The sequence below is a fragment of the Neltuma alba genome, unplaced genomic scaffold, assembly GCF_004799145.2.
Source record: "Neltuma alba isolate B1F8T4 unplaced genomic scaffold, ASM479914v2 tig00011017_pilon, whole genome shotgun sequence".
NCBI lineage: Eukaryota > Viridiplantae > Streptophyta > Magnoliopsida > Fabales > Fabaceae > Neltuma > Neltuma alba.
In genome coordinates this window covers 5,139-27,730 of record NW_021635770.1, presented here as the reverse complement: position 1 = coordinate 27,730, position 22,592 = coordinate 5,139, and the positions used below count along the sequence as shown (strand labels likewise).

Genomic DNA, 22,592 nt, shown 5'->3' with positions numbered 1-22,592 from the left:
TATTATGTAAAATTTGTTTTTATTGCACACTACCCTCTATATAATGTCCCAATATTTGAGTCAAGGATTATTAATTAGTGAAATTATAGAATCCAATTCTTTAGTCAGTTCTGGCATATATTAGCCAAGGAGATACTAAAATTTATGTATTATTATGTAAAATTTGTTTTTATGGCATTATTACCCTCTATATAATGTCACAATATCTTAGTGAAGGATTATTAGTTAGTGAAATTATAGAATCCAATTCTTTAATCAGTTCTTGCATATTTTAAACTTTTTGATACCCGTTAGCACTAAACAAAATTCAAAAAATCTATTTATATTTACTTTTCAAATTAAGGACTGATGAACATTTTTTTTCTTATTTTTATTTGTATTTTATGGATCTCTTAATGCTATTATTTCAGTATTTTTTTATCCATAAATAATTGAGAATAATATTGATTCTAATTAGAAATAGATCATTGAGTTTCTTAAATTCATATAATCTATATTTAATTTGTTTAATATCAAATTATCAATATATTAATATCAATATTCAAAACCAGCCCAAGATAAATATAGTAGTATCTTCCTACAATGATTTAAATTTTGATTCGTCACATTATAAGGGATTAATCTTTTCCGTCAGACCTAATTCCTATTAGTATTATAAATAGTAAAGTTAATTCTACAAATTTTATGTGATGCGTTAAACAATATATATTTCTGTTTTTATCATAAAATTTGTAAGGAGCCATAATATCCATATATCATATGTTGGCAAAAAAATTTCATGTATCATATATAATGGATTTTACGTAATATTGATATTGTCATATAGTGTTTCTTCTTTTTTATGGGTTAGTGACGTCAATATTATGTAATCTTGAAAAGATACAAACATACGTCGTTTTTTGCTATTGCCAATTTGGCATAGACATGATTTGATTAAATTTAAGCTGACGCTGAGATGATGCTAATAAGCTTTCTTTTGGCCCAAAAAATTAAAAAAATGGAGGATGCTAAGCTTATTTCACTAAATCAATCATTACTAACAAAATAGGAAGTTAATCAAACTTAATTCATACGCAAGAAGAATCCGAAATGCCATTAAATTTCTAATTAATGTGATAATCCTCTTAAATCAATGGATCGAGTTGCTTAGAGACGCAAACTCGTACATATGTGTGTTGTGTGGTGAACATGACCAGAATTTGGGTGTATGACAAACACAAATCTTTATAATGAGGTTTCATTTTCAAAAATGACGGGACGACTTGCATGCTTTTTTTTAATATTATTATTGGTTTTTACAAATTTGATCAAATTTTAATTTTGATCCTTATACTTACTTAGTTTGAGTTTAAATATAATACAGGGACCAAAACTAAAACTCATTAAAAGCATAGGATCAGTGGCTGAACTCATGCTAAAAAATTATGAAACTATAAAAATCAGAACCAATAATTTGAAACTATAAGAATCAAAATCAAAATTTAATTGAATTATTATTATTATTTTTGGTTAATGGAGGCTAATGTGACAAGCTTTGTATATGTTTTTAGGAGTTAGTCCCTAGTCGTATTTTACGTATTTATGAATAAAAAGGTTGCATTTTTGTCAATATAGTTGCGAATATACGACAGAATACATATTGATTATAAAAGAGCATATATATAGAATAATACATAATAGAATTCTCATTTAAAAACTCAACTTTTTCATTCAATCGTAGCATATGTACACATGGTTGTGATTTGACATCGACCCGCCCTAAGAAGTGTGCAAACGCTGAGGTCTTGATAATCCCAATCCTAACTTGGAGACTAACGGCTTATTTGCAGCTGCTCTTATTAAGTATTTATAAATACATTAATGTAAATTGAGACAAAATTTTCTTCAAAGTTATTTATATCATATTCTGTAGATTATAATTAAAAAACTGTTTTTGAAGAATCCTAACGCTAGTTCAAACAAATACTAAATAATCAACAGCCAACTATGAGGTACGCATGCCATTAAGCTTAAAACAACAACTTCTATTATTCATAAAAAACTATACATTACTGCTCATAAAAATCCCTTTCAGAATGAGAGTCTTGAGTTCAAAAGTCAAAACCCTAACTCAAGGTCTCAAACCAAATTTAGTGGCCATGAAAATTTAGTCACAAGCTCCTTTTCACTCAAGCTTTCTAACTGAAATAATTTTATCGTCAAATAAAGTGTAGATTATTTATACTGAAAATATCCAAAAAAATTGACAATAATTTGTCCATAAATAGTAAAATCACCCAAACTTATAGTCTAACCACATAATCAAGTTTCAACAAACATTTCTAAGTTAACATAGCAAAAAATTGAAGTTTCAAGCAGTTATCAACTTTAAATTTCGAAATCCCTTTCATGAAACTTATGAAATGAGAAAACAATTAAAATCCGATTAAATTCATTTTAGAACAATAAACAAACTTCATTAATTAAAATCCTTAAGTATAATCTAAATGCCCAATAACAAGTCAAATTTAAGCTCCCATTTTTGGGTTCAGCCCAAACTCCAAAACAAATGATCGGTTAAAACTTGAACAAATCAAGAGTAGAATGAAGATTGAAGACTACCTTGGTGTTTAAGGGATTTTGGAGGCCTCCAAATCAGTCTAAAGTCGCCCAAAAATCATTCCTTAGCATAGCATTACCGTTCTTCCTTCCTTCTTTGTTTTTTTTTTTTTTTTAAATTTCCATCAAATTGTACCAGATATAAAATTCAAAAATTCAAAATTAATATGAAGCATATCCACAAGTTATGAATTAAGATTTTTTGAAAAGCTTGAGACATTTCCTTTTAGAGTACAAAGAACTTCTATAAAGCATTGCCATTTGCCCCTCAAAATTCAATAATTTCTGAGACAGTTCAGATATCATAAAAGCCCAAAGGTTCAGTTTGGTATGAAGTATTGAAAATGAGAAGTAAGGATTGAGATTAGGGTTGAAAAAACCTATTAAAAGATTGCTTAATATGAGTAATTATTTGCCACTTAGGATTGAGAAACCCATGTAGGTGGGATTGATGAATACTATGGAGGGAAGTTGTATTTTCTAATTCCACCTACATGGGTTTGCCCAATCCCAAGTAGCATATTAAACATTTTCTTAAGGTATTTTTTAATCTCAATCCCAATGTTTACTTATAATTCTCAATACTTTATACTAAACAGGATAAAATGATAATAAAAAAATTATTGCGAATTTATCCGCTCTTTAATTTACTTAGATAATCATGCTTCTAAAACAAGTTTTAATGATGCGGGGTGTGTTACACTTTCCAAGTTAAGTTAGCTTATGATTTCGTAAGTTGGATGATTAGTAAAAAGGACACACGCACATTCTTGTTTCACAAAAGAAGTAGAAAATTAATTATTTATTTGTTACATGAAGAAATTAGTCATTTTTTAATTTAATGCAATGTAATGCTTGAAAAAATTGGCGCCAAAGAAATTTTCAAAAACTACATGCAATATAACATTTTACAAATAAAGAAATACATATGTACAAAATTAATTATAACAATATGGAAAATAATTTTAAAAAATTTGCATATAATAATAAATTTTTGAAAAGTAGATTATATAAATTTCATTATGCAGAATAAATGGCATAATGATGTGAAAAACTAAACTGCCGACTACAATAGCCTCAAATATGGTTCACAAGTCCTTATATAAATCGTTGTTTCCAAGATGTGACATTAATCTAACTCTGCACATTCCTATAAATGAAAATGTGGCAATTACGTATTAAACGAAACTTCTCTTACTAACTACCACTAGCTAACTTATTATTATTGAGTCACATTAAAGCCACAACATGGTAAAAACAAGATAAATGACCTAACACATTTTAATATATCATCAGATTGTCTTTTTTTTTTTTCCTTCACAAAAAGACCCATCAACGATATGAAATAGTCGGTTTTGAATAGATCCTTTTCTATTTAAATTGTATATTTTATTAAGAATAATTCATTTAATTTAAAACAAATTAATTCGGCGCGTTTTATCATATATACCATTATTATATATTGAGTTTCATTAGTGAATCTTAAGTGTGACATGATCTAAGTTTTAAATTATAGACAAGCTTGATAAATGAATGAGCAATCTTTCCCTTGAAAAAGATGGAAATTACGGGTTTGCTAATTAGGATATAAGGGAAGAAATAAATCAATTTTGAAACATCATTAACCAAGTTGAACTATTTTCTTGATGTGTAAGCTATTTGCTATCTCTAGTCTTGAATATAAGGAAAAAATAATCACCTCATTAGTATTAAGAAGTAATTATCCTTCTACCTGGGTTACGAATTGAAATTTTTCCACAAATACCCAAATTTAATGCTTAAATTGTTACTCTATATTTAACAATTCTTAAGTATTCCCAACTTAACGGAGGGTATATAATTAATTGAATGCAATTAGTGTATCAGACGTAAGCTCAATTCTTATAAGTTGGACCAAAATAACCCTCCAAAAATTATTTTATATTCAATATCAGGTGGTAATTTTCCCCCCTTATAGTTAGAGACTGAATGAGTAATTATATAATGTTTATATAGGAAGATTAATATGATTTACTCTAATACATGGAAGATTTTCTCAGCGCATAAGCGAACACATCTTTTTCTTGTAAAAGGACATTTAGTAGTAATAGTTATCCTAAATTACTCATTAAAACAGTTTTAGCTTTCAAGTGTCAATCATTGAAATGTTCCCCTTAAGGTAACTGACAACAACGTTGACTATTGATTCCAAAGAGAATCTGACTTGCTTGACATGGCCTTGTAGCCTAATAACGTAAATGTTTCTTTGTAAGTACGATTACACTTGTAATATTAAGCCGTTAATATCTGAAAATCTAATTCAAGAAAAAAATGATTTTCCCCACGCGACATATGTAGGAGGAAAAATTTCGGTGTTAAAGGATATCTTGCTTGTAAGGTATTTATCAAAGAGCAGTCACCACTCCAAATTTTAATAATGCGGGGCAATTAGTACCCTCAGTTTTTATTTATATCATATATGGATATGTATCCTTACCTACTAAGTCGGCACTCATCAAGGGCAAAAAATCTCTCAACTCATACTAATAGATTATATGTGTCTATCCTAACAAGCTATAAGACTACGATTTTTTTAATTATTTTTTAATTGATGAATAGCGAGTTAGCAAGCCATTTGAGAATTAGAACATGACATATAATGATTTGGTGTAAAAATGATTTAATTGCTCCATATTATCAAAGTTTTTGAACACTAGTCATAATTCTATGAATAATTTATGGGGAAAAAAGTATTCTTCAACCCAAAAGATTTTTTCGTTTAGACATGTGTGCCAATCAAACTAGTTTTTCTGTGGAGAGCTAATGGTCACCTTCACTGTCTGCTAGCTCTAGGGTGACATTACTATTATGTACACTTGAAGAGATAAATTGCTCCCATAAATAATTTGGGATAACTAGTGCTATTTGAAAGATAGTTCATAGGTAAAAATGCATTTTAACTTTTTTTGGGTTTTAAAAAAACTATTATTTAGGGGGTGTTTGGATTACCCAAGAATTGTTTTTAAAAATAACTTTTTCATAAATCGAAGTAAACTCTTTTATACATTTACAAATATTTTTAAAATCATGATTTTGGTTGCACTCAAACACCTTTTTATTATTCAGTCTGACAGAGATCCTTAGGGTCTTAATGGTGGGAGGTGAATGGCCAAAGAAGTAGGGTCTGTTAAAGGGAGATCACTCCTCTTGGAGATACGCTACCAAAAAACATTGAATCACCGACGGATTTATTGATGGAAGACGTTCCGTCACCAACGGAATTTGCCACGGATTTCGGACGAAAATTACTGACGGAATATTTCTGTGGCTAATTTCATTGGAAAAGGAATTTACTGACAAAATCAGCTATGGAAATATTCCGTCGGTAATTTCCATCAGAAATCTGTGGCAAATTCTATTAGAAATTCTGTCAGAAAATTTTCCCATGAAAATTTTGACGGATTTATAACGGAAATTACCGACAAAATATTTTCTGTGACTAATTCCGTCAGTAATATTATGTATTTGTTAATTTCTTTTCTCTAGGATACTATGTAATTAGAAATTTTATAACTTTATTCTTATAAAATGCTGTAATTCTATTTTTTCATGAGATAAAAGACTATTTTATGTAAGAAAGAAACCAACAGAAATCTAGTAAAGGGACATAGTGAAGTCGTGGAAGCATTGGTGAACTATACTAATTCAATCTTTGTTGACTTAAATATGAAAAAAAAAATTATTTCTTCACTTATTGGTTGATTATGACTATCTCAAATTAACTGAATATTATTTATCCTAATGTAGAAGAATAAATGAGAGAGACAAAATTAAATTTTACTAATATTTAAAGAATAGACATATGAAGAATATAATGAGTGCAAGGCAAATATTTGTATAGAATGGTTTATAACAATATTGCTAACATATTAGTATTGAGTTTGATAGAACTGTAAGCAACAGCAAAATTTTCCTACCAAATATTTAACATGATTATATTTTCAGGATTTGGATGTGACACTTTGATTAAAGGGAGAATTAGAGAGAAGGACAAATAGAGAGTGATATTTATAGAAAAGGATAATAAAAATTAAAATTATTTAAAGGGACCAAATATTCAAATACAAATTTAAAGATACTATACTGTTCTAATTCAAACCTCCTACAGTTTCTTCTATATTTCCTCTTGCATTTGATTTTTAAAACTAATATAAATTAATAAATTTAACTACATTAAACATAGTTTCTCTCAAAATTTACAACCTACATAAAATCAATTAAAAAAAATGCAAACATTGTTCAGTCATGTAAAAATTAAAATTTTATTTTATTTTATAAAAAATAAGAAAATTTAAGATCATCACCGACTTTAATTAAAGATAAAAATTATATAATTTTATTAAAATTTAGATTATTATTAATTCATTGTATAAGAAATATTTAAAAAATGCAAAGAAAATGATTTCTTCAAATTTCTTAACGTTACATGAATTTTTTTTATTACATAATTAGGTGGCTTTTGTTAAATGATTTTGACGAGGGATCTTATAACATTATAATAAATTAACCGAATTCTTTAAAGAAAAAATTAGGGATAAATCCCTCATTAAAAATTTAATTGGCAAATGGAACCTAGGATGATTGATTGCACAAGGAAAGATTAGTTGTATAAAAAGAAAGATAAGTTGCACAAAGGGAAAATAGTTTGCACAAAACATTATTTAGATGTGAGGAATTAGTTGCACATAAGAGAATTTCATTTGCACAAAGAAAAATTGAGTTGCACATCACATAAAGAAATATCATTGCACAGAAAAGAAGATACATTGCACATAAGGGAAGATAAGTCACACACAAAAGAAGTTAAGTTGCACAAAATCCTTAGGTCCCATTTGCTAATTAAATTTTCAATAGGGTCCCCAATTTTCCCTTCTTTAAATTTCTTAACATTACATGATATTTTTATTGAAAATCTGATGTAAATTTCTTATTAAATAAAAAAATAAATTATAAAAGTTTTTTTGAATTTTTTAAAATCGTGCATATAATAAATTAAATAATAATCTAAATTTTGATAAAGTATATAACTTTTATTTTCAATTAAAATCTTTGACGGTTTTAAGAAGAAAATTTCAAATTGTTTATAAAAAAATAAAACTCTAATTTTTTTTTCATGAATCAACAATATTTGCATAATTTTTAAATTGATTTATACGCGGGTTGCAAATTTTGAGAGAAATCAGGTTTAATTTAGTGAAATTTAGTCATTTGCATTAGTTTCAATAATAAAATGTAGGAGGGAATATAGGAAAACATTTAGGAGGTTTGAGAATAGGGGCAATATGGTATTTTTCAAATTTATATTTGAATATTTGCTCCTTTTAGATAATTTTAATTTTTATGATCTTCTCTCATAAATATTACTGCTTATTGGTCCTTCTCTCTAATTCTCCCTTGATTAAAAAATTACAACTCCTATTAATTAAGCAAACTGCTTAATGATTTGATTGTACATTACAATAATTTACAGCAGTCATCATTATAATGTGAGAGATGTATAAATCTTTTGTATCATCTCTTGTAATTTATTCATGACAACATAATTCTCCTTTTTTAGTCCATATCTTCATGTAATTTGATCTTGTCAATGTTATATATATTATGTATACATATCTTATCTTTTTTTAAATAGATATGGATATTTTTAAACTGAAAAATATCAAATTATTTCAAATTAGACTGAAAAAATTAAACTGATATTTAATAGATCATATAATAATATATTAATTTGAAAAGCTGATTCTTCTTTTCCTTTTTTTTAAAAGTTAAATGCAAATTAATATAAATCAAATTATATGAACAAAATATATCAACATTAATATCAAGTTTTCTAGATATTGATTTAAAAAAAAGCCGCCAAACATTATAATATTATTCTAAATATAATATAATTATTCTTGTGTGTGAAAAATAGTAAGACTTAAATTTAAACTTATCATTTATAAAAGCAAATTTGACATATGGTTTTGTTTTTTTGGTGAAAAATCAATTCCCTCAAAAAATATTGACCTTCCCTCCATTAAGCCGTAATCCCTCTCCTCTCGCCTTCTCATACGCAAGCCACTGCCCCCAGCTCTGCCTTCTCATACTTCGCAAGAAAGCTTCCTCTTCTTCTAGCCACCAGTGGCCTCGCATCACTCCTCCTCTACCCCTGCGATCTTGTCTCTCACTTCACCTCTAAATCATCGTCTCTCCGTCCTTTGTCTACCTCTGTTGCTTTCATCTGGCACCGTCTCTCCATCGTTAGTCAGGCAGAGCTTTCTTCTCCAGCTTCCCACACAGCTACCACATCTCCTCTACATCTTCGCTTCACCATCGTCATCTCCACTGTGCTTCACGGGCTTGTGTTCGTGCATGGGTCAATTGTGCGTCCTGATGGTTTGAGCTTCTTCCCCAGCCATTTTCGGTTGCTGTGACTTGTCTTGTTAACACTCTGCTCCGTGGTTTTGCCTTCAAGTAAGATTTCATTTTCCTGCTTTTAAGAATCAAAGCTAAGACTTTGAATGGTTTCTTAGCAGATCAGAGACGCATCCAACTGTAATGAGCATAGTAATCTTATCTTACTTTCTTTCATTGGTTTCTTAATCCCACTCTAGCCAATTCATTACGAAACCTTTGAAGCTTTGTCTGGGATTATGTTCGTGGTTTTAGTGTTAGATTGAGGTTAACTGCAAAACCTATCCTATGAGAGGGTATCTCTCTTCCATTTTGCGTTATCATGACATTTCCCCCTTTGTGTTAGAAAGGGTAGTTAATGATTCATTGGTGGTGAATGAGGGAAAACATCTTGATAAATGTTTTACGTGAGCATCACAAACCATCTTGCATCCATGCTCGTGTGCTTGTGACCTGGCTGGGGAAAAATCACTCATTAACTGTCAACCCAGCAAACTGCTTTGTTCTAGCACACTGGTTTTGTTAGTTAGAATTGCTGTCTTATCTGTTGTCTTGAAAAGCTGACAAAGTGCACCACACAATTCAAACCCCGTTCTTTGTTTGTCTATATCTAACAATGGGAAGATATAATACATATAATGGTAAATCAATTCTAAAGCAAAAACATGACCTGAAGGGATAGGATTGAAAGAAACAATAACAGCTAAAATAATTAACAAACTATTATTCATCAGCAAAGGAAAGTTGCTAGACTTTTATAAAGCAATGCCAACCTTTTTTTTAAAAAAAAAGAAATTAACTAGTTTAACTCAGCTGCAGCTGGGCGTGTAGTAAAATTAGCAAAACTCTTTGGATAGCAACGATTTTCAAAATAAGTAATAAACAGGATATGAAATTGGTAAGCCTTCATTGTTTTGAACCCATTCTTGGTGTCAAAAAAGAAAAAAAATGCTATTACCCAATTATGTCTTCAGCTACAGTAAGATCATCCCATTCTGAAAAATAATATCTTCAATAAGAAATGGGAAGACTTGAATCACTTTTTGAATATCTTGATCAAGCTTCAAGTGTCACATGGCAAACCTCACGTTAAATTGCCTCTACATATGCTCTGCTTGCTTCTAATCTGGTTTGTTGAATATGTATCTTTCACTCTAGAGCCAAAAACCACACATAAATTCCTTACGTACAAATAATGTCTTGGTATAGGAAAATCATTGTTGCTAATGGATCCTGGGCCACTGTGACAGGGCAACGAAACATTCTTTTGGAACAACTCATAACCCCTAAAATTTTTTTACTTATACTCTCCCGACTTTTGTTTTCTTGATCAAATCATGAGAAGAGTAAGGAAAGACATGGACTATGCTATCTTGCATTTCCTATGAAACTCCTTTCGACTCTTCTTACCATAAAGTTTAATAACAGGCATCAAAGAGTCTTCATTGAAGGCAAGAAGTTTACAGTACAGTCATATAGAGTATGTGCTAGAAATTTATGAACGAACTGTTAATATAATTGAGTTTCGATGGCAACATGGAACTGCACTAAAACACAGTCAAGTCATTTAACGAACAATTCAAGAGTGGAAAAAAGACAGAAATAGGAAGGTAAATGTAACTGTGAGCAACACTACAAAAAAACAGCTAATTAGCGACGGAAACAAATTCCGTCGCAAATTAGCGACGGAATTGCGACGGAAATTCCGTCGTTAATTTTTTTGACGGATTAGTGACGGAATTTTTGTCCGTTGCTAAATTCCGTCGCTAATCCGTATTTAGCGACGAAATTAGCGACGGAATATTTTTCCGTCAGAGAATTCCGTCGCTAATTCCGTCAAAAAAATTAGCGACAGAAATTCTGTCGCAATTCCGTCAAAAATTAGCGACGGAATTTGTTTCCGTCACAAATTCCATTGCAAATTTTAAGAAAATAAATTACATAGGATATATATACAAGTAGGAAAATACTGTTTATCATAATCTATTTAAATCATTTAATTTTTTATATAGAATAATTTATTAGATTTTACTATAGTAGTTATTTTTTGAATAACAAGATTTTTTGACTAATTGTAAATGATTTTCTTCAAATATATAAACCACATATACATAATATAATATAATGTAATATAATATATATAATTAAATTGTATATCTTATCAATGTTAATTAAAAAATAAATTTAAAAATTATTTATGAAAAATTATTTATGATGTAAAATTCAAAATTAGTGTTGTTAGAAATTAAAATTATATTAAAAATATTTTTTAAAACATAAAACATTATAAAAATAGTAAAAAAATATTTTAAAATTATTTTTTCATTAAAATAGTTATGATTAAAATTATCATATAGTATATTTTTAGTTTTTAATAATATATATGTATATATAATTGTTTGTGTAAAATAATATAATATATATTTAATTTTACATAATAAGTCAACAGGTTCATTGCAACTCAATTGGTAAAGCTGCACGTGCGCACGGAGGAGGTCTTGGGTTCAAGCCATGGAAAAGTCACTTTGAGAAGGGAATTATGTGGTGGTGACACGTGACGCACACGTGGCAGGCAGAGGTGAGGTAACAGGCACACGTGGTAGGCAGAGGTGTGACACGTGGCAAGCAGAGGTGAGGCGGCAGCACATGTGGCAGTAGACATGAGGTGGCACCGACACGTGGAGGTGGTCCCCAGTGATGATGTGGCAATTGGTAGAGGTGCCACGTGGCATTTTATTTTATTTTTTAAAAAATCGATTTAGCAACGGATTAGTGACGGAATTTTTCTGTCACTAATTACCGACGAAATTTTTCCATCACTAATTAGGGACGGAAAATCCGTCGCTAATCCCTCACTAATTAGCGATAGAACTTCAATTCCGTCGCTAACCAATTAGCGATAAAGGAATTAGCGACGGAACAAATTCCATCGCTAATCCATTTCCGTCGCTAATCCATCGCTAAATAAAAAATTCCGTCGCTAAAAGCATGTTTTTTTGTAGTGCAAATGACATACCTTATAGCATGAACTAGAGTTTGAGGGCTGCAAAGGGAAAAAGGAAAAGAATTATGCATATTATTGCAATCAAAGCGCACAGATTCATGTTTGCCACTGTAACGCAGCCAAGTTTGTTGCTAACGAAACAAAAATCAAACCCGCCAAGTTTAATTGATTTACTTTTTATTGAGATTTATTTTGTGATGGTTATTTATTATTACTAACTCAAGGTTCTTGAATATGTAGATGACAGGTCGTGGTTTAAAGCGTGATAGAGCAAACTTGATCACTTCATCTCCAATTATAAATGAAGAACGTAATAGACCCTCATTGTCATCTTCATTATCTCCAATGATGACTCAATATGATAGTAGAGCCTCATTATCACCTCAAGCATCATCTCCTCAGATCCCATCTCCTAGAACTGAAAACTCGCATCCCCCTACTCCACAGGCCCCTCCTACTAGTTTTTCACCATCGGGTTATGATTCCTCAGATGGTCAAACATGGATATATCCTGAAAAGAAAACGTAAGTTGTTATCAAAGTTATATTATTTCGCATCTTCATTTAGTTTATTAAAGCCATTCTAACAACATTTATAATGACTTTTTTTACAAAATTGTAATTGGGTTTAATCCTGCTGTTGTTACTATACGAAATATTCTTTCTGTTATTCAAGAAAAATTTGACCATCCATGTTTCTAACTGGAAAGCAACACCCCTTGAGTACAAGAAAATGTGGTTTGATGAATGGACGGTAAATCTTATATCTAATTATTTATGTTTTCAGCTTTTTTTCTCTCATTATGTTTACTTTATGTTTTTTTTGTTACTCATTTATGCAGCGAAAATATAAATGGTTGCCACAGTATAATGATGGCATTAAGAAAATTTGGAATACAAAGTGCACATAAATTTTAAGAAATACAATGCATACTGTCAAGCAAGACTTGTATTAAAAACAAGTTAGGGCTAAATGGATTCCACATCAAGTGATGAATGAGTTAGAGAGAATATGGGCATCAAAAGATTATAAGGCCAAGTGTGAGATTGCTAAAGTTAGTTGAGCCTCAACCTCAAGAGGCACTCAACACAAAGGTGGGAGTATTCCTAATACTGAGCATAAGAGGAGGCTAGTAAGAATTTATCTTCAAATTAAATCATTATTTATTTAATGCATATGTAATACATACTCGTAAATAATTTCAGGCTTTGGAGTTAGGAAGAGACCCTACTATGTTTGAACTATTCAAGAGGACGCATTTAAATGATAAAACCGGAAAATTTGCGGATCGGCAAGCAGAATTAGCTCATGTGAGTATATGTTTCTAATGTTTGTTGTATTGGATCTGAACTTGTGCTGACGGCCAGAGGCCTGACTAGTTGTAGTGTGTGTCTTATTGAATGTTAGTCATATTAAATCATTTGGATAGTGCTGACTATCGAAAGCTAACTAGTGTTAGGCAAAAGTCTATTGCTTTTGACTTGTTGGAAGTTATAGAACTTATACACACGCTACTCTCCAATCTGCTTTGCTTTGTTGTTGAACTTGGGTTACATTTGCATATTGTTCAATTTAATAGAATTGGTAAATGTCATCATCTGGTATAAATTAGTGAATTATGGTATCCTTTCTTATTCTTGGTGCAATTTTATTTTTGAAAATTGGTTTTTCTAAATATCACTCTTATTCCTTTAGATTTAACTTGTTCTGGATTTATTTTTTTGAAGTTGGGATTAAGTCGAAAAGGATCTTGCCTTAAATATATATATATATATATATATATATATATATAAAGCACATGAGGCATTCATATTTTGCTGCACCAATTTGCTAGAAGAAAATTTTATAGTTTTAATTTGAACATGTCCTGAAATTTGTTACTAAATCAACATGTGTTCTGGGATAACCTTCAACATGTGTCATGGCATCAGATTCATTTTTTTCCCCCTTCCATCATACAAAATTGGGATATTTTTATTTCTTTTTTATTGATTATGGTTTTGCTTAACATAACTACTAAATTTTTATTATGTCATGATGAATTATTTCTTTTTTTAGTGATGCATGATTGTGAATTCTTATTTAAATAAAACATACACTTACCTCATCCTACACCTTTTGTTTTATAGGATGAGTTTATAAGGAGAAAGGCAGAATTAAGTTCTGAAAGAGGCTCTCTAAGCGTGCAATCTAATTAGGAAGAATTTAATATATGGTTAGAGGTTATAGGTGGCAAGAACAAGAAGGGCTGCATCTATGGATTTGGATCCGAGGCGGATGATGATATTTGTGCTCCTCAGGGATCTTCTCCTTCTATTAACAGCACTAGCATCAATCCTAATGTTGAAACTGAATTGCGTACGAGGATAACAGAGCTTACACAGGGGAAGCAACAAATTAAACAAGAGCATGAAGAGATGAAACAAAATTACAGCAAAATCATGTTTGCATTGGAGGGAATGGGAATTAGATTATCTAAGCCATTTAGTAGCAATAGAAATTTAGAAAATGATAGTTAAGGGTCATTATTATTAGACAGCTTGGGTTATTATTTCTGCCTTTTAGTTGTTGACATTTGACATTTCATGTATCCAGGATCTGTGAAAGACTATATTTTTTAATTACAATATGCTTGATTTTCAACAAATTCAATTACCTTTTACTTCCTCTTGACAAACTAAACAATTAATCAAAATAAAATAAATTTTATAATATAAGAAAACCAACAAAAAAACAGAATTACTGGTGCGGGAAATTAGCCACGGAATTACCCAAGGAATATTCCGTGGCTGATTAGCCCCAGATTTTCCCATAGAATTTTCCGTGGCTAATTTGCGACGGAATATTCCGTGGTTGATTTGCCACGGAATATTCCGTCGCAAATTACGTGGCTGATCAACCACGGAATATTCCGTCAAAAAACTACTGACAGAAATTATCCCTCGCAAATCTGTTGATAATTATTGATGGAATTTTTGTCGGAAATCTGTCAGAAATTACCGACGGAATTTCGGATTCGTCGCAAATGAAATTAGCGACGAAAGAATTTTTGTCGGTAATCTCGTTCTGTCACAAATCCGTCAAAAATTCCATCAGTAATTTTATATTCGTCAGTAATTCCATCGGTATTTGGGTTTTTTTTTTTGTAGCGATATGTCTTTTCAATTCCATTTCAGACAACTTGCCCTGTGATTGTGGTGGGGTGTTTCAAATATCAAGCTCTCAATAATCACCCAAAAATAAAAAATAATAATAATAAAATTAACGCAGCGGTATTGCTTTAATTGTGTTTGTCATCTTACCGATAAAAACATAATTTGGAAAGGGCTATATTCATTTAAGTATGATACTATTGATATTGATTGGACTTCGAAAAAGGGGGAGAGAAATTTCGCTCTTAGTCGGTGGGTGGTGGACTTTGCCGCCTTGCTTTGCTTAAGCTGGTTTCGTCCTGGCACGACAATTTCTTGCTGCTTTCTGCTGGTATTTTCCTGTGTGTTATCTTATCTGGTGTTGGAATTCTCCTCTACATATATACATGACTTGGAAATCGTCGCAAAAGAATGAATTTTACTACCACTCCTCAATCTTCAACCAAGGATCATCAGGCATGCATGGTGTTTTTGCCCAAGATTTTTGGACAGCAGCAAAATTCATCCACATGATAAACTTAAGACTCTCATCAGTTATAATTGGAAGCTACATTCAACATTACGGGACGGAGTTATTTGCTTCTTATTACTTTGAGGTTCCCATGGATCTTGAGCATATGTTATCTAGTGATCCATGGGTTTTCATAAGTGGCTCTCTTCTTCTTCTTATTATACCAGAAAGCTGCATATTTGACAAGTTTCTTTATGGCTTCAAGTAACCGGGCTGCCAGTAGATCTTTTCACACCTCATAATACCGCACAAACTAGCTATTGGACGGGTTCTTGGTCTTATCCTCAGAAATCTCATAGTTTTGCGTTATCTAGCATTTGATTAAATCTTGATAATCCTCTGCAAATCAACGGTTTGGTGAGTTTGCCTGCAGGATTATTTACTACTCGTGAGTTTTTCTTTTTTTTGGGGGGGGGGGGTATGAACATAAAGAGATATGGGGACCATGTTGCGTACCATCTAGATGAGGACACAACTATCCTTAACAACTAATTAAACATACTACCTCCGGTCTCTAGTATAAGAGCTAGTTGACTAATTTGAATACATTAAAGAAATTAGTTAAGTTGGTTATTTGTGATAAATAAGTATTGTCTTTCCTAAAGTATCCTTATTAATCAAGTGTATTGGCTAGAATTACCATTATTACAATGATCATCTTAGGAAAAAATGGATAAATATAAAAGAGAAAGTGAATTGAGGTTTTATATTTAGTACAAAAATAAAAGTCAAACAAGCTCTTATATTAAGAACCGGAAGTAGTATTATAGACCCTTTTATAAATCCTAACACTAATTTGTGATCTCAACAAACTAAGCTACGATCTTAACTGACTTTAATATCTCCAGCATACTTATGAATGATCAACAATAATTCAAGTACTCACGTACCAATGATTCGAAGCCCGCTACCTTTGGTTCCGATGGTTTGACAGCATTATATATTCTCATAAGTTAATGGGTTTGATGATCTTTGGGACGATTGTCCCAAGGGTCTCCGCCAGAACTGCCTCATGTAATGTCTTGTTTTATGTTTTAGCTTTATCTCTCATTCTGAATCCAACAACAACTACTACTATTTTTTTAATATAATAAAATTAAATATATGCGTACGTACAAACATGTCAATCCCGAATTCAAATATAAAATCTCATCTAAACATGACGGTGACATTTTTACTGAGGCAACTAGTCGTTGATAGAATCTAACTATTTTTTTTAAGCTACGCATAGCTTTTTCTGTTGTTGAAGGTAATCATATTCGAAAATGCTGTGGGACACTAAACATGGAATTTAAGCCTTGATCACTCGTGAAGTATTTTGCTACACAGCTTACAGTCTAAACACTCGGGGCAAAACTAAATGCTTCCTATGACCAAGTTCATACAAAAATTTTTCCTTGGGCTCTTATGTTTCTTTGTTTGTGTCTCTTGTTATGGGTCTTTGTTTCGGTTTTCTTTATGTTCTCTGTCTCGTATGGCCCACTTGGTCATCTAGGACCAAATGAGCTTTAATTTTGTTTTTTGAAAAAAAAATGTTGTAATCGTTTTACTCTTTAATAAATTTGATCTTGGCGGAAAAATTGTTGATTGAGATGTTAATATGCCCTATTAACTTAAAAAAGAATTACATATAATTATATATTTTAAAATGTTCCTTTTGAGGTGAAGGTCCTTCGATCTTCTCAATTAATAATCAGCAACATCCATTTTCCAGTGTCAAATAGTGATTGTTTTATTCATGCCTCAACCGCGTTAAAACATACAATCCCATGCATTAAGATATTAACAACGATTTTGTGTTATAATATAAAAGTCTTATGCAATGCATCAAATCAAATATATTAGAAACCATTCAATTTATAATTTTGTTATGATCAAAATCATACGATTGATCCTTTAATGTCAGAGCTTACAATCTTTAATATCCGATGCATTTAGTACGTGGTGTTTCTTCTAGTTCAATATTATAATCTTAATCACAATTAAAAGTAAATAATGTATTAGAATCCCAGATTCTGTAATTAATGTGAATATACACACCTTCAGCAAAACAAGTTTCTTTTATTTGTATTATGAACGTATGACAACCAAAACCCATGTAGAAAGCAATGTACAAACTAATTTTCTCAATTCAAATATTCAACTTGTAGAACTTGAAAATTACTTTCAAATAGAAATACAATTATGTCTGCATAAATAGTAACAAACATTAAAATCAAAATCAATAAGCTTCGTTTAATTTTGGATTGATTCGGTTGAGCGAATTCGCTCGAAACATGCTCTTAATTTATATCAAGCTCTTAAAAAAGGTTATCATGATTTTAGTAAATATGTTTTAATCATTCATTCATTTCACGACTTTACCGCACGCTCTGAGAGGATCCAAACCCGAGATAATTGTAGGACTCTTTCTGAATTAAATGAACGAAACGTTTAGTTTCTTCACCCCACAAGCTTAATTTTTTTTCTTACGAGGGTTTTCCTTTGTTCAGCTATATAATTTCGCAAAGGAAAAAGTAAATATGTTATATTTATTCTTTTACTTTTCAAAAGTTGAATAGGAACATTGTATGGTAATTAATGGTGGATCTCACACTATATTTCATGTACAATGCATATTCTTAACTCATTAATTTGGAGGTATGGCGGTGCATGTATAAATACAGGCCCATCGAAATGTTAGAACACACAATTAGGAGCTCTTTGATCTCTCTTCCTCATCTCAGAGGATTTCATCTGAAGTCTTTCAGGTGATTGGTCTTGTTCATCATACTCGATTTCTATTTTAGTTATACGAGAAGTTATATATATATATATATCGGTTTTGTGAAATGAAATTTCCTCTCTGTTGAGGAAATGCTGTTTTCAGATCAATTTCATTTCGTACAATATGGAGAAATATCAATATAGTAAAATAATTTTTGAGTTTTTTTAACTGTCAATTGTTTTCTTCAACTTCGTTTTGTGTGCATCGCATGGAATGCTTAAAATTGAACAAAAAAATTTTAGGCATTTCCAGCCTTTAACTAATATCATTTTCATTATATGTGTGTGTGTGTGGGTCGTAGTACATACTTCATATTATATTAAATAAACTTTTATTATGTTGTTAGTTTGCTTTTCAGCTGTGAAGAAGAACAAATGGCTGCTTACAACAAGAAGAAGGTTGTGTTCATCATGGGATCAACTGGAACAGGAAAAACCAAGCTTTCAATTGACCTGGGTTCCCATTTCCCGTCTGAAATCATCAACGCCGACAAGATCCAAGTTTACAAAGGTCTAGACATAATCACAAACAAGGTCCCAGAATCTGAGCGACGAGGAATCCCGCACCACCTCCTGGGAATCATCGAAGATCCCGAATTCGACTACTCTCCCACCCATTTCTGCGACCATGTCATCTCTGCGATCGAACACATCACCCAACGAGGACACCTCCCCATCATCGTCGGAGGCTCCAACACTTACCTCGAATACCTTGTGGAAGATCCCACCTTGGACTTTCGCTCCAAATATGATTGTTGCTTCCTCTGGCTCGACGTGTCTCTTGACGTCCTCTTTCCCTATCTGGACAAAAGGGTCGATGAAATGGCAGACGCAGGGTTTGTGGATGAGACCAGAGAGTACTTCCTTCCTGAGGCTGATTATTCTGCTGGAATCAGAAGAGCCATCGGCGCTCCTGAACTGCACGAGTATTTTAAAGTTGAGAACGATGCTAATGTCGACGATGAAACCAAACAAGAGTTGCTCAAAGACGCCATTCAGAGAATGAAACGTAACACTCATACGCTGGCTCGAGTGCAACTTGCAAAGATACAACGCATCAATGATGAGCTTGCTTGGGGATTGAATCGTATTGATGCTACTGAGGTATTTGAGGCTGCTCTAAATGGAAGTGCGTATAAGTGTTTGTGGGAAGATCTGGTTTCTAATCCCAGCAAGCAGATTGTTCAGAGCTTCCTTCAAGCCTAGATGAGTGAGGGCAAAGCTACAGAATAATTATTCTTTTTGACTACATAATTGGCGAAGTTATATAAGGTGGAGGGATATATCTACAAGATAGATTTTTAACTTGCATATCTTTTTTCAAACCGTTGAAAAATAAGAGGATGTAATGTCTTCTAAGTTTTAGCTTTTATGAAATAATAATAATATTTCATTATTGTTATACATACATAAACATATATATTTCAAAATTTCGATTCTTAAATGCGAAACACTTAGATCACAAATAGCATGCATTTTTTTAAACATAGTTTGAGGATCAAGTAACGTTATCTTGGGGTGAGACTTTGTTTGCACTCCAAGTTTGAATAGTGACAAGTAATAAAATGATGAGAAAAGTATTATTGCTATGAGGATTTGGTTTCAAAACGGTACGTGATCAAGCATTGATTATCTCACTTCTGTCTAATTTGAGCATTGTATTAAAAACCAGATCGGACGGGCAGTTCGGATCAAAAATATGTGAACTGGTCACTTGTCCAGTTTAGTTCTTGTTCAAAATTGGAGAGAAACTAACTTGGACTAACCTGTTTTGAATCGGTGTAACCTAGGTAACTCGCTGGGTAAGATGGGTTCACCGGGTTAATTTTTCTTTTGCCTTCCAGGTTCTAAGGGTGACGCCACACCCTAATAGGAAAGAAGAAAGCTTGAAGAAGATAGAGATAGAAGCATGTCAAGAAAGAAGAAACTTGAATAAAAGAAAAAAAGATGAAAAAATTACCTAGCATGATATATAATGGTTAATAGAGAGAGACAGAGAACACTAAAATGTTGATGAGAGAGAGAGAGGAAAAAAAGGCCAAGCAAGCCTACAGAAGAGGAAGAAAACGAAGAGGAATTGGAAAGGAAGGAGGGTGAAGGAAGCAGACGTGTGGGCGAAAAGGAAAGATGTAATGTCAATCCTGCTGCGTTGGAAAAAACAAGGAAAATGACAATAAAATACCACTTGAATTCCAAAAAGACAAATAAGGGACCTGAATAAGCAAAATGACAAAGAAGGCATCAGGTACCAATATGGGATTTGATTTTGAATTTTACAATCCACATAGTGGGATTTACAACTTTTATAGTGAGAGTTACTACTTGTCAATGGTTTACAACCTGTTTTGAAGGGCCGAGCAAGTTTTGCCTAATTTTACAAACACATAGTGGGATTTACAACTTTCATAATGAGAATTACTACTTGCTCAATGCTTTTGCAACCTGTTTTGATGGGTTAGGCAACTTTTCTGTAAAAAACAATACAATTCCACGCTGAATTTTACAAAACACATAGTGGATTTACAACTTTCATAGTGAGAGTTATTACTTGTCAATGGGTTTTGCAACATGTTTTGACATCAAAAATCAAAATTCCAGATTGGTACCCCAGTGTCCTATTTGTCATTTTGCCTATTCAGGTCCCTTATTTGTCTTTTTGGAATTCAAGTGGTATTTTATTGTCATTTCCCAAAAAACAAAGTGCTGTAAAGTCGAATAAAAAATAAATGCAGACCAAAAAAATTCATATTCCAATGCATCAGTTGGCTAGGTTTATAAGGATACCTATGTATAGGTATAGCTTATGAGTTTAACGGATGTAAAAAAAAATAAAAGTCTAAAAAATTATTTATTCTAAAAAATTTCTGTTTATTATAAATTTTTTAAAATCAAAAGATTTTAAGAATATTTATTTTTATTAATAAAAAACTAAAAAGATTGTTATATTTAGTAGGACTGTGTTATTATTTTTGCCACTTATTTATATTATTTTAAAATTTATATCATTATTTTGGTTTGTTATTATATAGTTAAGAATTATATTATTTTTATTACGATCGATCTGATCCTGATTTGATGCTGATCTAACCCACTAACCCTTAACTCACTGTCTCAATCGGTTTCATTAAGCGGTCCGGCTTTTAGTACCTTGAATTTGAGTGACACAAATATCAAGAGTAAAAGAAAATTATTTTTAAAAGGAGAAATTAGTTAAAACAAATGATTTTTGGACTTCAATGATAAAATTGGACTTAGCTAAGATTATTTAACCCCCTTGAATTTATTAACATTCAATTTACCTCCTATCATAAAAGCTTTTAAGGAAAATATGTGTTAGTCTATGATTCAAATGTACTTGTAAAAGATTTCTCAAGTCAAGAATAAGTGTTTTAATTCTATTAGTTGCTCAATCTATTGTTACAAGTAATAAAACCCAATTTTAAGCTCCAATCATAAAGTAACTATGTAAGGTTGGCAAGTATATCTCTCTCTTACCAACAAAACCGTCTATTCGATAAGCAAATTTCAAGTTTTCACATAATTTTACCCAAGTTCTACACTCAAACTAGCCTTCTCAAGTATCATTTAAATGAACATAACATCTAAATGGTGATCAAGTGCTTAGAAGCATTAAGCAAGGGGTAAAATAAACACATGTATATTATTAATCACAAAATGAGATTAGGAATCAAGGATTAATCCATGCAAAGGTTCAAGATAATCCTAGAATCAAAGGTTTAGCTATACATGTTCAGAAATTCTGTGAAAAGATACAGATAAACTAGTGCAATATTGAACATGTGAAAGAAAAGGAGAATGGAGAAGAAGAACCAAGATATGAAGCCAAAATCTCTTCCAAACTTCGAAACCCCAACTCAATCTCTATCAAAATCCATGCTCTAGCACACCAAAGAGCTCCCAAATACACCCCAGAAGACCAGAATGAGTGAAAATGGTGCATCCCTTCGATTTATACAGCATATGGAGCCTTAAGACACGTGTTGTCTCCAAAATGCGTAGCTTCAATAATTCTATGTTGGCTGCAACCAAGATTTCTCTTGGCTACAGCCAATTTCTCTCTGCCTCCTTTGTTGGCTAAAGCCAAAGACTTCTGTTGGCTGAGGCT

The 22,592-nt window shown here is 31.6% G+C and overlaps 1 protein-coding gene and 1 long non-coding RNA gene across 2 annotated transcripts; both read left to right on the top strand.

Moving 5' to 3' along the window:
• The first annotated feature begins 13,083 nt into the window (after positions 1–13,083).
• On the top strand, positions 13,084–14,198 carry LOC114760755 (uncharacterized). The gene is made up of 3 exons (XR_003742086.1): positions 13,084–13,169; positions 13,243–13,347; positions 14,167–14,198. It is a non-coding gene; the product is annotated as an uncharacterized LOC114760755 (long non-coding RNA).
• A 4,643-nt stretch (positions 14,199–18,841) lies between these two features.
• On the top strand, positions 18,842–19,672 carry LOC114760756 (adenylate isopentenyltransferase 5, chloroplastic-like). The gene has a single exon (XM_028950047.1). The coding sequence runs from the start codon at positions 18,842–18,844 to the stop codon at positions 19,670–19,672; it is 831 nt and encodes a 276-aa protein (XP_028805880.1).
• The last annotated feature ends 2,920 nt before the right edge of the window (positions 19,673–22,592 follow it).